The sequence below is a fragment of the Pristiophorus japonicus genome, chromosome 13 (genome assembly GCF_044704955.1).
Source record: "Pristiophorus japonicus isolate sPriJap1 chromosome 13, sPriJap1.hap1, whole genome shotgun sequence".
NCBI classification, from domain to species: Eukaryota; Metazoa; Chordata; class Chondrichthyes; family Pristiophoridae; genus Pristiophorus; species Pristiophorus japonicus.
Genome location: NC_091989.1, coordinates 7,394,613 through 7,418,802, shown reverse-complemented (window position 1 = coordinate 7,418,802; position 24,190 = coordinate 7,394,613). Strand labels below are relative to the sequence as shown.

The 24,190-nt window shown below is 42.4% G+C and overlaps 1 protein-coding gene across 3 annotated transcripts in view; it reads right to left on the bottom strand.

Moving 5' to 3' along the window:
- Positions 1-7,195: 7,195 nt before the first annotated feature.
- The window catches only part of upf2 (UPF2 regulator of nonsense mediated mRNA decay), a 126,601-nt gene continuing 109,606 nt past the window's right edge, over positions 7,196-24,190 (bottom strand). Inside the window, exons 24-26 of one of the 3 annotated variants that reach the window (XR_011596252.1) lie at positions 18,999-19,119; positions 12,943-13,045; positions 7,196-8,522 (exon numbers count right to left, since the gene is read on the bottom strand). Coding sequence is in view for 2 of the 3 variants with exons in the window: in XM_070897107.1 (XP_070753208.1) it covers positions 8,513-8,522; positions 18,999-19,119 (131 nt within the window). In the remaining variant the exon portion in view is untranslated. Of the gene's footprint in view, positions 8,523-12,942; positions 13,046-13,220; positions 19,120-24,190 lie in introns of those variants that run through there. The other 2 variants (XM_070897107.1, XM_070897108.1) reach the window with 2 other exon arrangements.

Sequence of the window (24,190 nt, the reverse complement as noted above, 5' to 3'; positions counted from 1 at the left end):
ATCTTATTGAATGGTGGTGCAGGCTCGAAGGGCCGAATGGCCTACTCCTGCACCTATTTTCTATGCAGTGGGATCTTTCAAGTCCACCTGAGGAAACAGTCGGTTCAATGTCTCATCCGAAAGGCGGCACTTCCGACAGTGCAGCACTCCCTCAGTATTGCACTGCGCTCAAATCTCTGGAGTGAGACTCAAAGACGAGGGAGCTACCCACACTTCGAAGTGGAGGGGATGTTGGGTGTGGTACCTGTCCATTGCACAATATAAAAAACACAAAATCCAACAGAGATTTGGCAAACACTAGAATGAATTAATAGTATGCCAAAGAGGTATGTAAAGAGGGAGTATATTCATCTGAATTGTCTTAGAATTCACCAATAAGATATTTTGGATTATAACATATCCTTGTGGTTGCAATAGTTAAAGGCAGCTGGAAAGAGATGAGTTAAACTGAGCGAGTTAGTAAAGAATTCTGGTGGCAAATGTTTGACCAAGCTGGAGGATTTGCTGAAGATACAAGGGACCGATAAAGGAAATGCAGTGGATGTGATTTATACCAATTTTCTAAATTTAATAAGGTACCATCGAATTGACGTATGGCCCAGATTTTGCAGCTTGTGGCATGCTCCATTACTTAAGACATTACCCTCACCCTTCAGCTCAAAGATTTGAGGGCGATGGGGTATCTGGGACCTTGGTGATGTATTAGCCCACACTGTGATATGTGTGCACTCTAGGTCTCCAGTCGCCTTGGTTAGTCCTTGCCCCTGGGCCAAGACCTAGCTCTGTCAAGCCCGTGTGGTGGCAATGGCCACCATGTTAAGAAAATCCACACACAGGCATCTTCCACCCTTCAAGATTTAGTTCGGGACCTGGAATTTTAGGTTCTTCATTGAAACACCTGTGAACTTTTTGACGTGGAAGCAAGTCATCCTCGATTCAAGGGACTGTGTATGATGATGATGATGTATTGGACGAACAGTATATCTCCCCAACCAATGAGATTTAAGGATCGAGAGAGAAACAGAGGAACGACGGAGAAGGAAATAGGGTGAATTAGAGTCAAATTAGGAACAGGAAGAAATGATGAGAGGGAAAAGAAAGGAAGATTAAAAAAAAAAATGAATTCAAGTTTAAAAAATCTCTAAGAACAATTTATTACCTGTAGGAATGATGCCCCATAGTTTCAACTGTTCCCTTTCTGGGCCGGAGAGGTTGAGTGGCATTGCAGGAACATACATCGCGGCATTACAGAGGTACTGACGCTGTTAAGTACCAGCCCTAATGTTCTGTGGTGAGTTTAAATTGAGATTTTTTAAAACTTAAATTTTTACATTTTTTAAAAACTTTTTTTCCCCTCCTTAATCCAATTTTTATCCCTCTCATTATTTCCTTCTTTTCCTGATTTGACTCGTTCCTGTTTCTTTCTCAATCCTTAACTAAGAACATAAGAAATAGGAGCAGTAGGCCATACGGCCCCTTGAGCCTGATTCAATAAGATCATGGCTGATCGGATCATGGACTCAGCTCCACTTCCCTGCCCGCTCCCCGTAACCCTTCACTCCCTTATCGCTCAAAAATCTGTCGATCTCCGCCTTAAATATATTCAATGACCCAGCCTCCACAGCTCTCTGGGGCAGAGAATGGGTTACAGTGATGTGCAAATGCAGCAAGTTCTGGGCACTCACATGGATGTTGAGGGCGATCTTCCATTTTTGTCAGGCTCAGAGCAGAGCAAATTCTCTAGCGGCTGCTGGTGATTCGCAATTCACAAGGTCGCGCCTCCTCGCCACAAGCAGCCGGACAATTTACACATTAAATTCACTCTTATTTGAGCAGCAAGATCTGGGCCAACAAAAACGAGGCCACAGGGACAGAGAAAGTTGGGGGGGCAGAAAGCAAAGGGAAGGTTCTTGAATTGGAAAAGATGTGGTAGTATTCCAGAAGAGTTGCAGTTACTTACTGCGTAGGTAAACGACCTGAACTTGGGGAATTACACCAAATTGGGGGTATGGGAAATTGCAACATGGACCACAGGACACAGATTGACTAGCAGGGTAGGCAGATAAATATCAGCTGCAATTCAATGTAGAGAAATGTGCAGTAATGTATTTTGGAAGGTTGAATAGCAAAAGTATACTTCACCAACGTCAGTGTTCTCGCTCAGGCCAACATCCTCAGTATCGAGGCATTGACCACACTTGATCAGTTCCGATGGGCGGGCCACCACATTGTCCACATGCCCGATGCCAGACTCACGAAACAAGCGCGCTACTCCAAGCTGCATCACGGAAGGAGAGTCCTAGGAGGGCAGAGAAAACGCTTCAAGGACACCCTCAAAGCCTCCTTGAAAGAATGTAACATCCCCACCGACTCTTGGGAAACTCTGGCTCAAGACCGCTCAAAGTGGAGAAGCATCCGAGCAGGTGCCGACACTTCAAATCTCTTTGCCGGGAGCACGCGGAAGCCATGTACAAACAGCGGAAGGAGCACAGGACAAACCAAGCACCCCACTCACCGGTCCCTCCAACCACTGGCTGCCCCACTTGTGACAGAGACTGTAGGTCCTGCATTGGTCTCATCAGTCACCTGAGAACTCATTTTAGTGTGGAAGCAAGTCATCCTCGACTCCGGGGCACTGCCTAAGACGACGTTCAATAATAAGATTTCAATGGAATGGATCAGAACAACCTAATGCAGATACTTAGCCCCACAAATTGATCGTCATAAAAAAGGCAACCACAATCCTTGGTTTTGTACCTAGGCATAGAATACAACAACAGGGAGGCAGTGCAGATTCACTTGAGTGTTACCAGGGACCAGGAGTTATCACCAAGAAGAGATTTATTAGGGTCCTTTCCGCACCAGAGCTGGGAAGGTTGAGGGGTGACCCAATATGGTCCTTCAAAATTATTAAGAGTTAGAATAGGGTAAATCGTGAAAGATTGTTTCCGTTCGTCAGCGAGATGATAATCAGTAAGTAGAACTGAGAGATTAGTGTTCCGAATGTGAAAATCTCTGCTACAAATCATTACTGAAGCAGAACCCATCAATACTTCCATCACTCCTTGAAAGAAAGGAATATTTAAGGAGTATAAAAGCAAACATCAGAGTGGATTAGACTAGGTGGCTTGTGGAGAAAACACTGGCACAGACTTACACAAAAGCAAAATACCGTGGATGCTGGAATCTGAAATAAAATCAGAAAATGCTGGAAATCTCAGCGGCAGACTTGATGAGCCAAATGGTCTGTTTTTGCGTTGCAACATTCAATGAATGATGAACTGTGGGTGGTGTCCCGATAGACATAACTAAAGTAGACTTTAAATCTCGCATCAAGGAGAGTACCACGCACATTTTTAAACTAGCCATTTTTATTTTTCCACCTTCCTCTTTTGAGGGCATGATCTTGACAAGTTTTTTCCCATTCATTCACAGGATGCTGGCAATGCCACCATTCATCGCCCATCCCCAATTGTCCCCTTCTTGAACCGCTGCAGTCCTTGTGGTGAAGGTGCTCCCATAGTGCTGTTAGGGAGACAGCTCCAGGATTTTGGCCCAGCGACGATGGAGGAACGGCCGATATATTTCCAAGTCAGGATGGTGTGTGACTTGGAGGGAAACGTGGAAGTGGTGGTGTTCCCATGCGCCTGCTGCCCTTGTCCTTCTAGGTGGTAGAGGTCACAGGTTTGAGAGGTGCTGTTGAAGTGGGGTATAGTTCCATGAGCGTCCTCAGCCCTCGGGCATCTCACCCAAGTAACCATACTTTATGCGAGCTCGGGTAGTGAACGTCGGCAGGATAGAGAGCTACCACAGGTAAACCCGATCTATCCTCACCTCGTGCACAGGTGATAGCTAGGTGAGCAGGAACAAGAAACTTAGCACATTTTTCATTTCCCTAGACCAGGAGTGTTGAGGGCAACTGTTGCCTCAGCATAGACTAGCAATGGAACACGGGGCTTTCTGACTTAATTTTGCACATCTGAGCGCATTAAGCAGAATTTTAAATAGTCACTAAAAGTTAGCTAAAAGACATCATTATTTAAACAGGCATCTCATTTTACAGTACATGCAGAAACCCTCATCACATTTAAAATGTATTTGGATTTGCACTTGAAGTGCTGTAACTGGCAGGGCTATGGACCAAGAGCTGGAAAGTGGGATTAGGCTGGATAGCTCTCTTTTGGCCTGCACAGACATGATTGGCTGAATGGCCTCCTTCTGTGCCGTAAATTTCTATGATTCTTTGTAGAATTGTCTGACAAAAGTGTAATCGAATACATTAGCTCATGTGAAATTATTCTGTTTAATGCTTATACAATACATTCAAGAAATTATTACCTTTGTGTCCCTGAACGCTCCCACGCGATTGATAATTACTGCCATGCTGTTCAATGAGACTTCAATAAAACCTAAAACCAGCTTAAACTACCTCCTTTGCAATTAGCAGGTAATAGATCATACCAGAACACAGTGACGTAGTACTAGTTCAGTAGTAGTTTAATGTTGCTAGCATTACATTGCTCCCATTTTGTATAAACTGTTCCATTTGATCAGGTCTTGGGTTGAACACACAATTAAACAGTTGAGATTCAATCTGGGGAACAGGGGAAATAATACAAATTTGACAACATACCACTAAATAGCAAAACTTTAATAAAGTAAAACCATTAGCTTTTTAAAATTGAAAACATTTAGCAGTTTGGGATTCACAAACTAAGAAAGCAGAAGAAAATAAATCAGTATTATACAAATTAAAGAACTTGCAATTCTCAAGGATTTTTTATGACCTCAGTACACCCCAAAGCACTTTACAGCCAATTAAGTATTTTTGAAATGCAGTTGTTCTCGTAATTCGAGGAACTAAAATACAACTGTGACTACAAAAAATTGCCACTGGCTTCACCACCAACATCCTTGCTTCTTACTGTATAGCCAAAAAACCACATTGAATGCAGCGAGATGGACAATATATTTCCCCCCTTCCTCTCCTGAAGGCGCCGACCTTGTGAGGTATGGTTCCATGGGTGCCTGAAACCCTCCATCACCACATCCAAACGCTTGTCATCTTATTTGAGCCTCGGGAGTGTCGGGAAGGTGATTCGAACACAGCAGTTGGCACAGCTGAGCCAAATCCTGTACTTACCTGGCATCTGCATAGGTGTGTGCGCAGTTCTCAATAAACATCACTACATAGTGAACAGGAGCAGGGCAATACTAACCAGGGTCATTTTGCTGGGTGGATTTGCTGCGCATAGAAAGATGAAAGATTGAATAATTCCCCCATTACAGGCACCCAGGGTCAGCATCAAGCTCTGTTGGGATCAGGTATAATATATTTAGATGTGGACTATAACTCCCTTCCGCTCTGTGTCATGGTGTACCCGAGCCCCAACCTCAGAAAAACACTCGCTACTGGATCCATCTGGCATTGCCATGAGCCCTTGGTTGCCATCTTTGGGCCAAATTAGAAGCCATTTCCTGCTATACTTCACGGCCTACATGGAGCAGAGTTGAAACCCATTTCACAAAGGATCCTTAAGCCAAACAGCTATTTTATACTATGTTGGATGTTCACCATGCAGCTCATGTGTGCACCATCTACAAGATGCACTGCAGCAACTCGCCAAGGCTTCTTCGGCAGCACCTCCCAAACCCACGGCCTCTACCGCCTAGAAGGACAAGGGCAGCAGGCGCATGGGAACACCACCACATCCACGTTCCCCTCCCAGTCACACACCATCTTGACTTGGAAATATATCGGCTGTTCCTTCATCGTCGCTGGGTCAAAATCCTGGAACTCCCTCCCTAACAGCACTGTGGGAGCATCTTCACCACACGGACTGCAGCGGTTCAAGGCGGCGGCTCACCACCACCTTTGCAAGGGAAATTAGGGACGGGAATTAAATTCTGGTCTTGCCAGCGATGCCCACAGCCCATGACTGAATAAAAACATGTTCCTAGTACTTCCCATCCACATAGCGAGGGCTCAAACCTATGCTCGATAGCCGTCTAATAACCAACAAATGGCTATCCTCCTGGGAGGCGGGGGTCTCAGAGTTAAATGTAGCCAGGTGATGGAAAACTAGAACTTAGTGAACTCTCTTTGGCAAACTTGATAATCAGATACCTAAGCCGAGAAGTTTAGCAGTATCCCAGGGTCTGGCTGGCTGACTGGCCAACTTGGTTTATTAATGGGCCCTGGAGGAATGGACCTACCATGGGAATCCTGGAATCTTCCCACTCAGTTCCAGATAATCCTGCTACAACAGATAGGTTGGTCCCGGCTGGGCAAGCAGCAGGATGCACGCCAGTACTGTCAGTAAGCTGCAGAATTTTAATGTTAAACTGCAGCGATACCCCACAGACATTCAAGGATCCCCAGGCCTAGACTCTGGCCAACCTGTGCCCAAGCTCTGCCGACTTAGGTGTGGGATATGTCCCTACGGGGGACAGTGTGTGTGGACTCAGTATCAGGCAACAAAACTTTACCTGTTTGGATTTCTGAAGAGTTTGTTTTGGAGAGTCTTCAGTATATTGAAGGGTTTCCATATGGAGCAGACCTTAGGCTGGCCAAAAATGGACAAAGGAGACTTTCATTCCAATGGTGTGGGCTGCATTTGGTTCCAAATGTGAAATACCAGTGTGCCCGCCCACCAAGAACTCCTCGGGTAACTTATTTTACACCCAAGGGCTTTAGGATATGTAATAATTCCACTAGACCCTAAAACGTTTTGAAATCCATGGTTAGGAATGAAAGTACTATGCTGAAGCCAGCCACATGTACAGGAAGCAGCAAATGGTTGAGCTGTGTATTTCCATTACCCCCTCCCCTCACCTGCACGTAAGCAGCAAACTGAGCCTGAAGCAGTTCGTGCTGCGAAGAGCTTGAATCTGCATTAGACCTGTAATCTGTTATTACAAATGACATTTGCACATTATGGGTGTAATTACCTTACATACACACTTTCATTCATGGGAGGAAGTGAATTTAAATCCATCAGAACATGATGGCCACCAGAGAGAGCCTCAATATCCACAGTCCCGGCCGACGTGGAACAAAAATGAGATTGACAGAAAGTACTTCTAATGCTTGCACACAATGCACCACCTTTCTTTCCTTTACCATCCTCATTCCATGCCTTCTAAAATACAGGAAGTGTGCCCGCGTGCACAAAAAGTCCGAGCAGAAACTTAATGAGGTCAACAACTTTGTTTTTTTACTGCAAGATTGGCAACAGCCAAAGGTTTAGCAACTCATGAATTCGACCATGCAGTGTTGTAAAGCCAAACATACACTTCTACACTTAGCTTCCACTAAGTATCATACAAGCAGATACTGCAAACAGAGCAAACAACGTCGAGCTTCAAACTGAAATGACAGTGCTATTACAAATAATTTGCTAAAAATGACATCTTTTTTGATGCACATATCCGTACCTTCAAAAACACATTTAAGCAAATGGGTTTGTTGACAACCATAGTTGTACCAACAACCAGATGGCAAGTTTGGTGGCAAAAAAAAATTTCAAACCCACACGAGCCTTCGGATAAATCTTCATCTGTGTCGCCAAAAGATTGAGAAATAAAACCAAGGTTTTATAAGTTTACAAATATCTGAAAGAATTCCAAAAACTGAATGCAAAAACAAAACAGAATTAGATGTTTCTTTGCCCTCCAAGACCAGTTGTCTGCGGCCAAGATGTTCGTGTTGATGGCAATTGTACAGCAGGCTTTACATCTTTTACTCTTCTGCAAATCTGGTACTTACTTTCTTACGTTTAAAACTCTTCTAAGCAGGGACAGCAAAATTACTGATCTTAAGTAGTACCCAAAAGCAGAAATTTAAAAAAAAAAAGGATCTGGGAATTTCAGCTCAATATCATTATCCCATTATCCAGAAGTGCAGCCAAGTTCTCACTAAAAGTGCAAACCGATTTGTTTCTCTGGGAGAAATATTCCCCCTGCCCCCCCGCGCCCCAGGGAAGGAGTACTGTTCCTTAGCCTTTTACGATTCACACTTTCCATTCAACAAAAAAGAATGAACTCTCGTCCCTTTCTTCTGCCATTTTGTATCAGATTTCAATATCTTTATACGAAGAATGTTTACATTCACACAAAGTTAAAAATTCTGAAACCAGAAGATCTCGATGAACATAGCCAAAACATCTTCGACTAAATTCGGATCCGTTTTTTTGTTTTACTACTTACTGACACACATAGGCCACCTCACAATTTCACTCTCATTCTAAAAAAGGTGCCAAAGATGTGTAAGAATTAACACTTAGAAGTGTTCTTGTCGATGCATTATCAATTCTCTCGTTTTGTTTAGCCTCCCAGCCACTTTGCGCTATTGTCGGAGGCTGCAATGTGTGCCCAAGGCCCGGCTCGCACCAGGCACGTGTTGATCTCTAGACAGCCATGGTGAGGTGTGTCCACTGCTCTCGATGGGAGGACTGATACCTTTGATATCAGAGATACAGAGGGCAAGTCAAAGTGCCACCTGTCACTAACATCAACGTCGCCTGTAAATGATAAAAAAGATCAATAAAGTACTGATTTAATAAAATTCAAAAAAATGTATTCCTTGAAACAATTACAAAATACTAATTTTTGTTTTCTCTGCCAATTCCCCCCCCCCCCCCCCCACCCAACACCTCCTCTTCTAAATAATAAAATCTTCGGTGTAGTTTCATCGGTGTTTTGGCCATCTATTTTCTCTCACAAATTACCATTCTTAATAAGCAAGCCTGTATGGCAAGCATCAGTGAGTTATTTCACTGTTTGGCCCACCAAAGCCTGAACTTGTGCTCATCCTGCATCCAAATATGCACACTTTTAACTGATGTGCACCACTGGCTGATCTACCAGGAGGCTGCACACATCGATCAGCAAGAGCAAAGGATAAAGTACTTTCCGTTCTCAATTGGGCCAGCTGCTTTGATAGAATACACCATGTTCCAGGAACTGGTGGGTGTGGAAAGAGTTGGTATAGAGTTACAGTAGTACAGTGGTTATGTTACTGGGCTAGTAATCCAGAGGCCTGGATATGATGATCAGGAGACACGAGTTCAAATCCTACCATGGCAGCTGGGGAATTTAAATTCAGTTAATTAAATAAATCTAGAATTAAACTACTGGTCATTAATGGTGACCATGAAACTACCGGATTGTTGTAGAAACCCATCTGTTCACAAATGCTCTTTAGGGAAGGAAATCTGCCGCCTTTACCCAGTCTGGCCGATATGTGACTCCAGACCCACAGAATGTGGTTGACTCTTAATGGCCCAGCGAGACACTCAGTTGTAACAAACTGCTCGGACAAAGTCAGCACTGTGGGAGCACCTTCACCACACGGACTGCAGCGGTTCAAGGCGGCTCACCACCACCTTCTCAAGGGCAGTTAGGGATGGGCAATAAATGCTGGCCTTGCCAGTGACGGCCACATCCCGTGAACGAATAATAATTTAGCTCTCTCCTGCTATCTGGAACAGTTTGAGATTCATGGTGCAAGCTGTGGGCCAGGCCAACCTACCCTCCAGCTGTGGTGAGGGGGGAAATAAACACGTCATACACTTACAAAATGCTTATAACAGTGCACTTTCCATGTTATTCAATGCAACTAAAATGAACCTATTCTGCCAAAAAAAGGCCCATTTTCTTTTTGTTCTTAATTTCCCCCTCTCTCGCTCACCGACACCGTTGCTACGGCACTGCATAGGTTTCCAAATTAGGTTGCCCACAACCTAGGAGGTCCGAAGATCAGTTTTCAATTTGCCAGTCATTAGATTGCTGTATTTGTTGACTTACTAGCATCTATTTTTGCTGCTGTATACTAAAAAAAGTCATTTTCTGTAACAATAGCAATGTTTTCCTTTGAACAGCAGATTGAAGGGTTTCCATATGGAACAGACTGTAGGCAGGCCAAAAATGGACAAAGGAGACTTTCATTCCAATGGTATGGGCTGCATTTGGTTCCAAATGTGAAATAGCAGTGCGCCAGCCTACCAACGTTAAGGCTGATGGTTCTTGGGAGCGTGTCAATATCTGTACTTGAAAACCTTTGGGCTACATTTCCACGGGTGGCAGCTGCCCTCTGGTACATCCAATCAAGTAGATATTATTGGATATTATTAATGCGGGAGCCTCAAAAAGAAACACAGGCAGGCTATTTGACCACAGCTAAGCCCGCCCCTGTCTGCACACAACATCCATGTGCATTTTCAACAAGGCTCGTTGGGTGGTCGGGAATAGGAAGCCGGGTTGATTTTCCCTCACTTACACTGGGGCTTGAGCTACTCCCCTGGCTGAGTTCAACTAACGGCACAGACTGGAAATCTATCCTGGAATCTTCCCGACTCCGCTTAGACCCATTAAGGGAGTGAGCATGGTACTGACTCGACAGATGAGGCAATGATAAAGAACTGGCAATGTTGGCGGTGCAAAGGCACAATAGAAGTGGGATTGTAATTAGCTAGGAAATAATATGCACATGGCAGTAACCAAACACACACATTATTGACAGAATGGCTGGATGGGAGCATGCTTTAGGGTGGACTATGATAGGGGAAGCAAGAGTGATTTCTAACTAACCAAACCCCCAAACCCTGCTACACCATTGAAAATAACACACCAAGCCAAATTTTATATAAAATAAAGCCACTGTACAGCTTTGTTCTCCAACACCGTGTCAATTTATCAACCAAGCCGACCCAACACTTCGCAATAAAATTCTCCTCACTGACTTTCCCCGTTGTCACTCTCCATTCATGTTTTACTGTACAAAGTCCTGCTATCTAAGCCTTTCATGTGATCTTCTTGCCAGTGGGACCAGTTCCATCACGTTCGAAGGGCACCTCCCGCCACAAAGCCTTCTCATTAACGCACTATGCTTGAGTTGTCACCCATTTGTCTCGGCACTGCAAATCATGATGGTTGCAGAACGTAACTAGGCAGCATAATCACATGGCTGAGAGATTGGCAAGTTGTGACTTTAGCTTGGGGGTTTTGCCAGGAAAATAGAATGAGTGGTCTTGACACGAGAGAGAACGTTTGTTTTGCTGAGTCAGAACACTCCAGTACACTTTTGAAACAGAAATAGGAGGGATGCAGTATGACATATATTAATACACATGTATAAACTGGTCAATTATAGTTACAAAAAAAAACTACAGATGCTGAAAATCTGAATCAAAAAAAAAAAATGACAAACACTCAGCAGGTCAATCAATATCTGTGGAGCGATGAGCTAACGTTTTAGGTATAGAACTGCGAGGTCTGATGAAGGGATATATTAACTCATCTGTTCTCTCCATCGATGTGGCATCAGCATGTTCTGTCAATTTATAGCGACGGTGCACCCAGAGTGCATTCTGTTTACACCACAGATCAGTTTAGTTTAAAATTTTTAAAATAACTTTTATAAATAAAATTGTAATACTCAATAATGGTGCCAAGGTGTTGCACTTGCTCAGCAGGGTGCTGCAAAACTGACCAAAAATAAGGATCTTGGGAACATGTACAGAATAGATTTAATTTATTGACGGTTGTAATTATGCCTTTCACACATCTTGAATATGCAATCTGGAGGCTGAGCTATTCATTAATGGCAAGATTGGTTCCAAGGCCCTGTAAGTGGAGATCGGTCAATAACGGCAAAAGTAGGATTTATGAACAAGGCTAAACACTCTTTGTTCCTAAAGCTGAAGTTAAAAAGCAAACTTTTATAAGTACTGGTCATTCCTCCCCCCCCCCCCCCCCCAAGAATTAATAATGTATATAGTTACTATTGGTGACCATGAAACTACCGGATAGTCGGAAAAACCCATCTGGTTCACTGATGTCCTTTAGGAAAGGCAATCTGCCGCCCTTACCCGGTCTGGCCTATATGTGACTCCAGACCACAGCAATGTGGTTAACTCTTAACTGGCCTAGCGAGCCACTCAGTTGTACCAAATCGCTACAACCAACTGCGGTTCATGAAGGCGGCTTCTCATGGGCAATTAGGGATGGACAATAAATGCCAGCCTTGCCAGCAACACCCACATTTCTTGAATGAACTTTTTTTAAACTTGAATTAATAACTTTGATCTATAGAAAATGGTATAAAGTTATGCTGTTATACTCTATACAATATTGCAAAATTATTAACATTTCTAAACTTTCAAACAAAATTCAAAGAATTTTCAAGTTGCTTGTGGCATTCAGGTGGCAGAAGAAATCATCTCAACAGGCAAGGCAATTAAAGACAAGTACTGCAAGCGACATCTCTCCGGATCCAGGGCCTTGATCCAATCTTAAGTATTAATAACTAAATCAAACTGTGCTAAAAAAAAAAGTTTGAAAGAAGCAGTTATTGTATTGCTGAAGCTACTGTCAAACCAAAGCAAAGAATTCAAATTTCCATTTGGTTTTGCTGGCTTTGTCTTTTATGAATGATCTTCGCATACAGAGCACCTATGAACACAGGATTTAATTTGTCACAGCCAGAGACAGGGATCCATCTTGTAAGGGCAGGTAAACTTGAGAAACATTAATCTGCCTTTCAGATCCCTGCTGTGTATTTCCAGCAGTTGCAGTCTTATTACATTTTGCTTTGTAGAAACAGATCAGAGAAAATGCCCCTGCGATCAATCACTGGGACACAAGCAAAAGGGAGATGTCTATTTTGCACATGGAGTCTCTCCTGGCTATCATCACCATACCATATCTATTCTAGAAAGCTTCCTGAAACGTCTCTTTACAGGGCTCTGCTGCAAGTGATAATTTTACAGATTTTTTAAATGTAATAACTAAGAGACAGGGGGGTGGGGGAGTTCTTTGAATTTGCCCAATATTTATCTCGAGGTTAAACGTCTCCTTGAAACTGAACCAGCAATATAATGTTGCGACAAAGGAATGAACAGGAGGAGATGCACCTATAGACCAAAATATGCAAAAACTAACCGGTGGCTCCTCCCACATAGTTCATCATGATGGCTGATAGCGTTGACATCCATTTTGCTATCCACTGGCTGGTCCATCTTGCCGTGCAGACCAAAAGGATCTGCTGTTCAATTGTGGGAGATATACAGCATCAGGATTTTAATCAAAGAGGATTTTTTTTTTAAATAACTAAATTAAATTTAGTACAAAACGGTGTACAGATCTGATTTATTGAAGAAACAGCTGACTTTTTTGGGAAAAAAAATCATAAAATAATGAGCATCAAACTGAAAGGCCAACTCACTACATGGTCAAAGTGTGCAGATACAGTCATGAAAAAATACTTTTTTTTTGGAAGGGTATAGGAAGGAGGGAAAAATTCTAACAAGCAGCACAAATCTAAATCAAGATTTTATTCAGAACTATTGAATCCTTTCCCCGTGCTTTTCAATGGATCGTTAACGGCTGTCATGTGAACGTTTCTTTATCAGAACGCATAGAATTTCATGCTTCTCGCCATTTCTGGCACCATTTACAGCAACCACAATGCAAGTGAAGACTAGTCTTTGCAAAAAAAATTTAGTACAATAAATCAACTAGATCCCCACGTTATCACACAGAAGGGACTCATCTTATTGCAATTGGGCCTATTCAATTAAAAAAAACTATGGGCTCCCGTAGAATCCATCATGAGTGTTTCAAAAATTGGACATTTAGCATGCTTTATTCTGACCTGTAAGCACATTAAAGTCAGTCCTGATGCTACACATTGCCCAGAGCATTAGGATCTGGGCACCAGCATAATGCATGCACTATTTTGAAGAGAAACTTCATAAAGTTCCATTTCAGTAACCAATAGGTTAGACTAATCAGGTTTGAATCAGAAACATGATAAAACAGACAGCGCACCACTTTATTGCAGTCGTTTCCTTCCATTGTACTAACCAGACTTGAATTTGACAGAAAAGAATGTGCAAAACATCAGTTCAATAAATACAGACGTACTGTCTGCACGCTTGCATTTGCTCGCTTAATTCTTTAGCATTCCCCAAGTTACAAAAATTCACATTGTTTTCAACAGGAACTGAGAAACTGCTTTTAGACACTTCGATCAGGAAAGTATTTATACATCACATACAGCTCACAAATAATTGGATATAAAATAAAACGGAGGCCCGAAGGCATTAAACAAAGTCTGCTGCTTAGTTTTGCGGAAGACAGGAAGGAGAGGTGAGAAAGAATGTCTCTTGCCTTTATGTTGCAATCTATACATACAAATTAAAAGGTGCTACAGAATTTCACAATGGGTACAGTGTTTTGCAGCATTGCTTTTTGAGAATCAAATCAAAACATTTGGGTGATAATCTAGTAATGGAACCAGGTCTGAAGTAGAGGTAATTTAATTAAGAGTTAAAATAGTCAGATGACTTCATTGCAAGGCAGAACTTCGTGCTGAAATAGGAACTCACTGAAAACACTGGGTATTTGAGAAAAGATCCCTTCCTGTCCTGTGGCACTATCTCCCACTTCAAAACAAAATCCAATATCTACTCTATTTAGGGCACTTGCAATTCTCCCCGACCAATGAAAAAGATTGAAAAGACACGATTGTCCCTATTAAAATCTTTCGCCAAGACTAGATTGTTAGTGTAAAGGCTGCACTGAACACAACAGAATTTGGCAGCATTTCACAGCAAGAATTTTAAACAAAAATACTACACAAATCAAACCTCAAACCTTCTCAGTGGGTATCTTGAACAAAATAATACTTTTCTGTCCATTACTGGTGGTTTAATTTTAAACACTGGCTGGTTTATATCGTGGAAAAGAACAGAATCAGCTGCATCAATAAGCTATATTGCAGACCCATTTATGTGGACTGACTTTAATTCAGATTTAATCTGAATAAAGGTTGAAAGTACATTTTGTAAATAGCATAAAACCCTTTGCTTTAAATGAAAAGCACCAACAAAGTGAAACTGGTTTCAATTTGGATGCAAGGGTGGGGCCAGAAACCTATCATTCACCAGCCCAGAGAACTGCCCGTCAGCAAACCCACTCTCAATTCAGATCACCACCAATCTCACAGTGGAAATATAAACAGAAAACACTGGAAGTACACAGCAGGTTCATCAGCAACTGCAAAGCAGGAACACGTTGACGGTTTAGATATGCACCCATCGTCAGAACGGTAAAAGTGCCATTGCTTTTTACTGCTGTGTATTTGCAACATTTTTGATTGCAGTTTGCCACCATTTTTAAACTCTCAATGAAAACCTCATTTTCTTGATGGAAGCACACCCTTTGAAGACCATTTCTGACAGAAGATAAAAAAGCTATTTCAGTTGCTTTAGATATTGCTATAGCTGCACTTTATTCCAACTACTCGCACACACACTTCATGGGCTATTCACCTAAAGGCCTCTGCTTGGTGTTCAGGTGGGATACCCCAAGTCTCCCCTCCTCCTGCTCAAATTTGCCAAAAGCACAAACCTGAGAGACAAGCTAATGTTTTGTGCCATCATCAAAAGGAAAGAAAGTGGTGAGAAACAGTGGAAGATTGCTAGAGTTTATTTTGAACTCGTACATCCTGAGTACATGTGCATTTAATGTTCCCGATTCAAAGTTCATGTTAGTCTACAAACTAAATGATAGATAATCTGACACTAAAGAGTCATCTCCAGTACTAATTCTAGAACAGATAAATGTTGTGCAGTAAGTTATTTATCTTCTAGCGATAAGGCTGAGCCTCTGCCCTCGTTACTGATTCACCACCTAGTAAAACAAATCCACATTATTTAGGTCTCTAAATCTTGCACAATTTTGAAAATGTCTGTCAGATTCACCCATAACCATGTCTGTTTCAATTTTTAAACCTACCTTCACAAGCATAACCCCTTATTCCTGCTACCATTCCAGTGAATGTTACTATAACCTTCCCATAAGCTCTAATACACTTCCGGGTGCCCAGAACAGTATGCAATGCTCGCACTGTGGCCTAACCAATGTCTTACACAAATTAAACATTACCGCTAAGTTTGATTTTCAATGCCCCGAGATATAAACCACAGGTTTCTATTTGTCTATCTACCAATACACCTACCTTTAAAGACCGAGATATGTACAGCCCTTGTACGCCCCTAGATGGGGAGTTTAACCTGTTGAGGATATATGTCCTTTTACTATCCTTCTTCACAAAATGTAATACTTGATTTGTTTTTGCACCTGCCACTCCATTAATGTCTAAATATTCTTGCATTCTTCAATTTACCATGCTCTCTAATGTAATACTCCAGTATCATTACTCTTGTGCCCAAGGCCAAATGATTTATAAAAATGGAAAGGTTCCAGCATAGATTCCTAGGGAACGCCATTACCCACATCCGGTCAATGTGAAAAACATTGGTTTACCTTTACCCTTTGCTTACTGTTCCTCGGTCATCACTATCACTTTAACCAATTTCAGAATAAATCGCTTGCATGGCACCTTATCAAATGTTTCCTGAAAATCTTCATGCACAACACCCACGGCCTTCCGTTTATCTAAATGATCTGATTTCCTCAAAAATTTAAATGTCAAATGCAAATTGTCTTTCACAAATCAATGGCAACTATTCCTGATTATGCCTCAACGTTCTAATGATTTACTAACTTCACCCTGTTCTATTGACTCATCTAGAACCGTGCCAAAAATAATTGGCATATAATTTTATGCCTTATCCTTTTCCCTATTTAAAAAAAACAAACACAGATGCAACATTTGTTACCATCCAGTCCTTTGGCACAATTCCTCTTTGCAAAGGGCCTGTATTTATTTTTTTTTATAAATCAGAATGTTGGCTAGCGCTCAACAGATTATTTCTCTATTATGTAAAGCTAATTTTCTGATAAGAGATGGTGAAAATCAGATTTGGAGGACAATGCCACACAACTTGAAACAATTATAGCAAAAAAATGCAAAGTAATTGTTATTTTAAAAAATAAATGATTTGAGCTAAATGAATAGTACTTCAGAATACGTTAGTTAATACAGCAAAATCAAATCATATATCTTCACTTGCTTGATTTTGCCTGCAAACTATGGGCTGTATTCCCCAACACCACCCCGACTATTTTATCAACTGGAATCTTTTTGTCCTGAATTGACTTTTGTTTTTTTCTCATAAAAAAACAATGCGAACTCTTCACTGGAATAATCATTTTCTAAAGCACTCCGCCACACAATTCTGCTGTACGACATTTCCTGAAACAGATATGCTACTGCCAGGTGATCCTTGTTCTGCACTTCAGAACTACCGCGCTACCCACCCCCTCCCCCTCACCATTTTGGAAGTCTTTTTAACCTCTGTGTTAACGTCACTCTCATCCCAAAACACTGGGCAAATAACCTGCTCCATGGCCTTTGTCACTATTACGCTGCAACCGATTGCTCAGAGGTGAGAGAGAGCAGAGTGGGCCCTCCAAGATTCCTCCTCCCTGAATTAAACTGCAAATGTGTGTACAAAACTACAAGCATAAACCTACAGTCCCAACTATGCAGCACAATGCTTTAATAAACCAATGCACGGATTCATCAAAATAACTCTTCCCCACCCTCATGCTGCACAACTGCTCTCCAAGGACCATCACCCTCCAGTACCTTGCCCAAATGACTATACTTCAGATGTGCAATGACTATACAGATGTTTAGTTGCCTCTTCAACTCATTTCGCCGTATTTACATAATGGTCATTCCCTGAAAACTGATAACACATTTATTACACTTTGTGAAGTGGGTCTGCCAGAGAGTGCCCTCTTCAAAATGTTGTAAACTCTAATCTATAATGCATCATCATTTTCAAAAAACTTCTATTACGTCCCCTCGAGGTCTCCTCTTTCCCAATTGGGGCAATCCCACTGCCTGAGCATTCTTTGCAGCTCATTGCGTTATGAGGGGAGTTTAGTTCCCACCACCTGTTCTCATCATTTCCCTGCAAGTAGTCTAAAGCTTCACATTCAGAAACAAGTTCTTTTTGCACAGCTCGAGTGGAAAGTGACGGCAAAATGAACACAAGCACACAACCATGGGAATTGTGTAAGCGAGGGGGTGTATAAACTGAGTGGACTGTGCCATGCCATTTGATTTGTAATGCTTACATTTGCATTGACCAAACAATACAGAAGATCTTCCTACCTCATAGTAGCCCTATACTTTCCATTGCCTCTGCACAATAGTCTATAATAAGGCAACTTAACCATAATTAGAAAGGAGGTAATTTCAAAAGGAGTCAATTTTGTATTTGCCCGGTACAACATGTCTTTCATTTAGACAGGATGTACTGTGCACTCTTTGTGCAATGGAAGAAGATTTAAAATGCTCTTAATAAAAAGAGTGCTAGTTCTCCATGGACAGATTTAGAACTTACAATTTGACAAACCTAGTTCCATATTGGTTCTATTGTTGGTGAAAATGCACAGAAGAAAAAAATGTGTTTGCATACAGAGAGAAGGAAAATTGGGAGGGCAATTTAGACTGCTTTTGCACACCTCGCAGTGGTGACCTGAAGTGTAGTTTTATCAAGGCCTATGAATATAGTCTATCTGCCCTTTTCAGTGAACTAGTCTGGATAGTTCAATACTCCTTTACAACACCGCCCTGGTAGTTAAAAAAAAAATCACTCATCCCAAGAAGGGTCTCCCTGTGTAAGGTTGGAAAAATGCTGAGTGATCTGTTGAGTAGCATGCTCATTGTAATAGTGTGATAGCCAACAACAACAACTTGCTTTTTTTTGATAGCGCCTTTAACGCATTAAAATGTCCCAAGGCCCTTCGCAGACGTGTAATCGGGCAAAAATTGATGTTCAGCCAAAGGAGGCGATATTTGGAGGGATGAGCAAAAGCTTGGTCAAAGAGGTGGGTTTTTAAAAGGAAAAGGAAGAGAGTGGGGAGGCGGAGAGGTGTAGGGAGGCAATTCCAGTGCGATGGGGCCTGGACGGCTGAAGGCACGGCCGCCAACGATGGGGTGAAGGGGGCGGGAGATGCACAAGAGGCCAGAGTTGGAGGAACGCAGAGTTCTTGGAGGGTTGTAAAACCCTTACCTCCCCCCTGTCTTGAAGATAAGATCAGCATTTGGTGCTCCTTTAGGGTGCTGGTAGCGAGGCCTCCGCTCTCGGTTGGTGTTAGCTGGAGCCGGGCGCTGTGCCAGGGATTGCAACATCTCTGTAACGGTAATTTAAAACGATTAGTAGAGAAACTGCAACTTAATAGTTTACCCTCATTTTATCATGCTTCACTTCCAACAGTTTTAGCAGAAAACTAGTGACAAAGAAAGTTATGTAACAAAAGCAAATGTTCAGCACGTAAAGGTTCTTTTCGCTCTAACCCTTTCATTGACGGTAGAAATCCTTCTGCTCTATACTGTTGATACAGGGGCAGACAGGAAAAGACACATCAAAAGCCACGAAAGGGAGCGTGCCATATAAGGTACTGCAGCAATATAAAAAAGGAACAGGAGATAGAAATGATTTTTCGTAACACCCACATTGGGAAATACATAAATAGCTTATGTCCATGAACAATAGATGGTACAATGCAAGGAGCGGGTATCTACATTTAATTGTACCATCTGCGTACCAATTGTGTGCAACGACTGTGTATGCTGAAGCAAGAATAAAAGTGTTGTAGCCAGAACCAGAAGCGACCACGGCTTGTGTGTTCTTTAAATTCAACATATACTAACGATGATTTGCAGGACATGGCTGAGTAAATTACTGTTGGTGATCAGAAGAGACTGTTATTAAAAGTTCAGTGCAACAGTTTTTGTTGTTGTTTTTAACCAGTTTCTCTCCCCTGCTCTGCTGAAGGTACTGACTCTTGCTGGTGTATGATTAGACAAGCACCAGTCCCTCTCATCTACCTTGCCCCAAGTGGCCATTCTTATTATGCGAGTTACTCAGCAACAAACCTGTGCTCACCCAATGTCACTCATGCACATTCCAGTGGGAGTCATTGCTCGGTCTGATATCTAACAGTGCCTGCAACCACTAGGCCCCTGGGGAGCTCAGTGACCACTTTCTTTGTGCTCATAGATATTCTGTACTCTGGTGAGGAGAAAGCTGTTTCTCATGACATTTCAGTTAGCAATAAGTAGTGTGACATCTATTGCCAATTGTGATCAGTGGCTATGGGAAATTAATCTATAATATTACACTGCCGTGCACAGAAATGTAAAACCAATGGCAAAACTTAAATGGTGAATGTTCAATAGAAACATAGAAAATAGGTGCAGGAGTAGGCCATTTGGCCCTTCGAGCCTGCACCACCATTCAATATGATCATGGCTGATCATGCAACTTCAGTACCCCATTCCTGCTTTCTCTCCATACCCCTTGATCCCTTTAGCCGTAAGGGCCACATCTAACTCCCTTTGAATATATCTAACGAACTGGCCTCAACAACTTTCTGTGGTAGAGAATTCCACAGGTTCACCACTCTCTGAGTGAAGAAGTTTCTCCTCACCTCGGTCCTAGATGGCTTACCCCTTATCCTGTGACCCCTGGTTCTGGACTTCCAACATGGGGAACATTCTTCCTGCATCTAACCTGTCCAATCCCGTCAGAATTTTATGTTTCTATGAGATCCCCTCGCATTCTGAAAGTACTGAAAGAACTGTGTATCCTATTTTAATCCTGCATAGGTTCAAAAACAAACATTTATTTCTGAAAGAGTTGAGGTGTCAACCCCTCATGCCACTTGGCCTTTACTTTCCAGCCGAAGGCAGCTTTGGACCCACCCGATGTCGGTGTGAAGGCTCTGACTGACACCAGAGCTTTCCGCAAACCTACACCAACCAATGCACTGATCAAATGATTTATACTAATACCATCTTGAACTTTTCCTTTAACATGAAGGAGTTCAGACGTTTATGCTCCGTAGAGTTTGAGGAATTCCTTTATTTTTTGGGAGACTATAAAGTAACACACGAATGACACCCTTTTCCACAGCATAAGCTTCTGTATTTTCTTGGTCCACTTACCTATAAACTTGGCCTAATCGCACAGGGTACTTGAGAATGCAATGCTATGATTTTTCTTAAACTGAGTTCAGAACAGCCTTACAACACTCCCCGTGTGCATGCTTAGACAAGAGGAATGGCAACTTTGGAGGGTGCCGGGTGCTGGTGCCTGTGAAACCACACCCCAAAGTTGTAGCTTTTGGGAGCTGGGGGAAAAAAAAATCTTCATAATTTCACTGCTTCCTTCAACTTTCAGTATGGGAAATATGAGAAGTGTGCATTACGAACTGTAATATCTTAATGAAGAAATGCATTCAGCTAACAGTTAAGATTCAGAATGCTGTAGATGGTGGGAGCAAAGAAGATAAGGGTGTGGGTACAAAATAAGGCCCTACATAGCAGCGAGGAAAGGACATCTGACTCTTCAAGGCGTGTCAAGTGCCTCCATGTGTTCCCTTCATTCCATGCTCCTACACCCGCCCCGCCCCCACCCCCAGCCCTCTGAGTAACTGAGAACCTTATTTGTACTTTGTATGAGGAATACAACATTACTAGACATGGACAGGAATTCAGAAGTGAATAAGGAGTGGTTTGGTACCTTGGCAGCAAACTTAATAATATACGTACTTATCTAGTTATCTACACTGAAAGTGTTATAATAACATGCTATGTTTATAAGTATCATAGAATGGTTACAGCACAGGAGGCTGCCATTCGGCCCTTCAAGTTCGTGCCAGCTCTCTGCTCGAGGACTTCAGCTAGTCCTACTCCCCTGCCCTTTCAGCATAATTCTGCAAATTGTATGCCTCATCCTGAACCAGAGGCAGTGCCCTATTGAGCTTAGCAATCTTTCCTATACCAGCCAAAAAACTGTTTAAACATGTTGAGATCTTATTTATTCATCATCATCATCATCATCATAGGCAGTCCCTCGGAATCGAGGAAGACTTGCTTCACCGGGCCAGGGACTCCCAGGTGTCAGTGGGAGTTCTTATGTGCCAATGAGTCCTTAGGTGGCTGAACAGTCCAATACATGAACCACAGTCCCTGTCACAGGTGGGACAGACAGTGATTGAGGGTAAGGGAGGGTGGGACTGGTTTGCCGCACGCTCCTTCTGCTGCCTGCGCTTGATTTCTACATGCTCTCGGCGATGAGACTCGAGGTGCTCAGCGCCCTCCCGGATGCACTTCCTCCACTTAGGGCGGTCTTTGGCCAGGGACTCCCAGGTGTCAGTGGGGATGTTGTACTTTATCAGGGAGGCTTTGAGGGTGTCGTTGTAACGTTTCCTCTGCCCACCTTTGGCTCGTTTGCCGTGAAGGAGTTCCAGAGTAGAGCGCTTGCTTTGGGAGTCTCGTGTCTGGCATGCTAACAATGTGGCCTGCCCAGCGGAGCTGATCAAGTGTGGTCAGTGCTTCAATGCTGGGGATGTTGGCCTAGTCGAGGACGCCAGTGTTTATATTAATTCACAAGATCTAGCGCTCCACCAAGTCCAACAAAGAAGAACTTGAATAATGCAATTGTTAGTCAATGTATCACATCTGAAGTGGTACTATACAAAATAAGGCCCTACATAGCAGTGAGCTTTTTCTGTGCTGCCAAGAATCAGATTTTAAATGAAGTGGATATGATTCCAGGATATTCACTATAATACTGGTAAAGGATACGGGTAGGTGTCACTGCCCATGTAAATACTGCCGACCCAACAATCTCACTACTTCCTCCTTCGCTGGTTTTCTTTTATTTACTTTTCTGCTCTTGTTTACTCAACTTTGCTTGCTTTTTATTCTTTATTCTTCCTCTTCAGTCAGCATCAGGGTGTCTGCTTTGACTGAGCTCCTAGAGGTGGCAGAGATATCAGCTTCTGACACCTTGCCCAAGTGGCCACTCTTCAATGCAAATGGTTGAATGATTTGCCCATACTTGAGTGTCAAACCACTCTGTAAACACAAGTTATAAGCAGTTTTAGTCTGACTGAACAGATTGGGAAGGTCGTGCTTCCATCGGAATAAGCTTCATCCACCCAACCTGTAGTAAGGTTGGAAATGACATGGATAATGAGAATGTGCAACCACCAGCTATCAAAGCCTACAGTAGGGTACAGTATCAGGAACACTCAATATCCGATGAAGCTTGAAGTTGCTCACTATACTGTGTTACTGCACAACATACGTTCAGCCCTCAAAAGTTAAAAAATACTCTCACCCAATCAGGGTGGAGGGGTAAAAATCCATAATGTAAACACGAGAACTTTGCTGCCACTTGCTGTCCTTTAAGATAGAACAGTGAAACACAGATTCTGCTTTACTTTTCTCGCCTCCCAAAAGCATTTGATTCCTCAATAGGAAAGGGTGCCACAGGTAGTCACGATGCAGTACCTCATCCAATTGTCCATTCTTCATATGTAAGCACCGACAGTGCGAGGGGTGGGGAGAGAGGAAGAGGCAGCAATACAGCCAATTTTAACCTTCATATTGATTGGACAAATCAAATTGGCCAAGGTAGCCTTGAGGAAGAGTTCATAGAGTGTATCCGGGATAGTTTCCTTGAACAGTACGTTGCGGAACCAACCAGGGAGCAGGCTATCTTAGATCTGGTACTGTGTAATGAAACAGGATTAATAAACCATCTCCTAGTAAAGGATCCTCTAGGAATGGGTGACCATAACATGGTTGAATTTCAACTTCAGTTGGAGGGTGAGAACGTTGGATCTCAAACCAGTGTCCTAAGCTTAAATAAACGAGACTACAAAGGTATGAAGGCCGAGTTGGCTAAAGTGGACTGGGAAAATAGATTAAAGAGTGGGACGGTTGATGAACAGTGGCGTACATTTAAGGAGATATTTTATAACTCGCAACAAAAATATATCCCAATGAGAAGGAAAGACTAAGAGAAGGGATAACCATCCGTGGCTAACTAAGGAAATAAGGGATGGTATCAAACTGAAAACAAGGGCACACAATGTGGCCAAGTCTAGTGGGAGGCCAGAGGATTGTGAAACTTTTAAAAGCCAGCAAAGAACGACTAATAAAATGATAAAGAGAGGGAAGATAGATTATGAAAGTAAACTAGCACTAAATATAAAAACAGATAGTAAGAGTTTCTACAGGTACATAAAAAGGAAAAGAGTACCTAAAGTAAATGTCAGTCCCTTAGAGAATGAGACTGGGGAATTAATAATGGAGAACAGGGAAATGGCAGAGACGTTAAACAAATATTTTGTATCGGTCTTCACGGTAGAAGGCACTAAAAAAAAATCCCAAAAGGGGATAATCAAA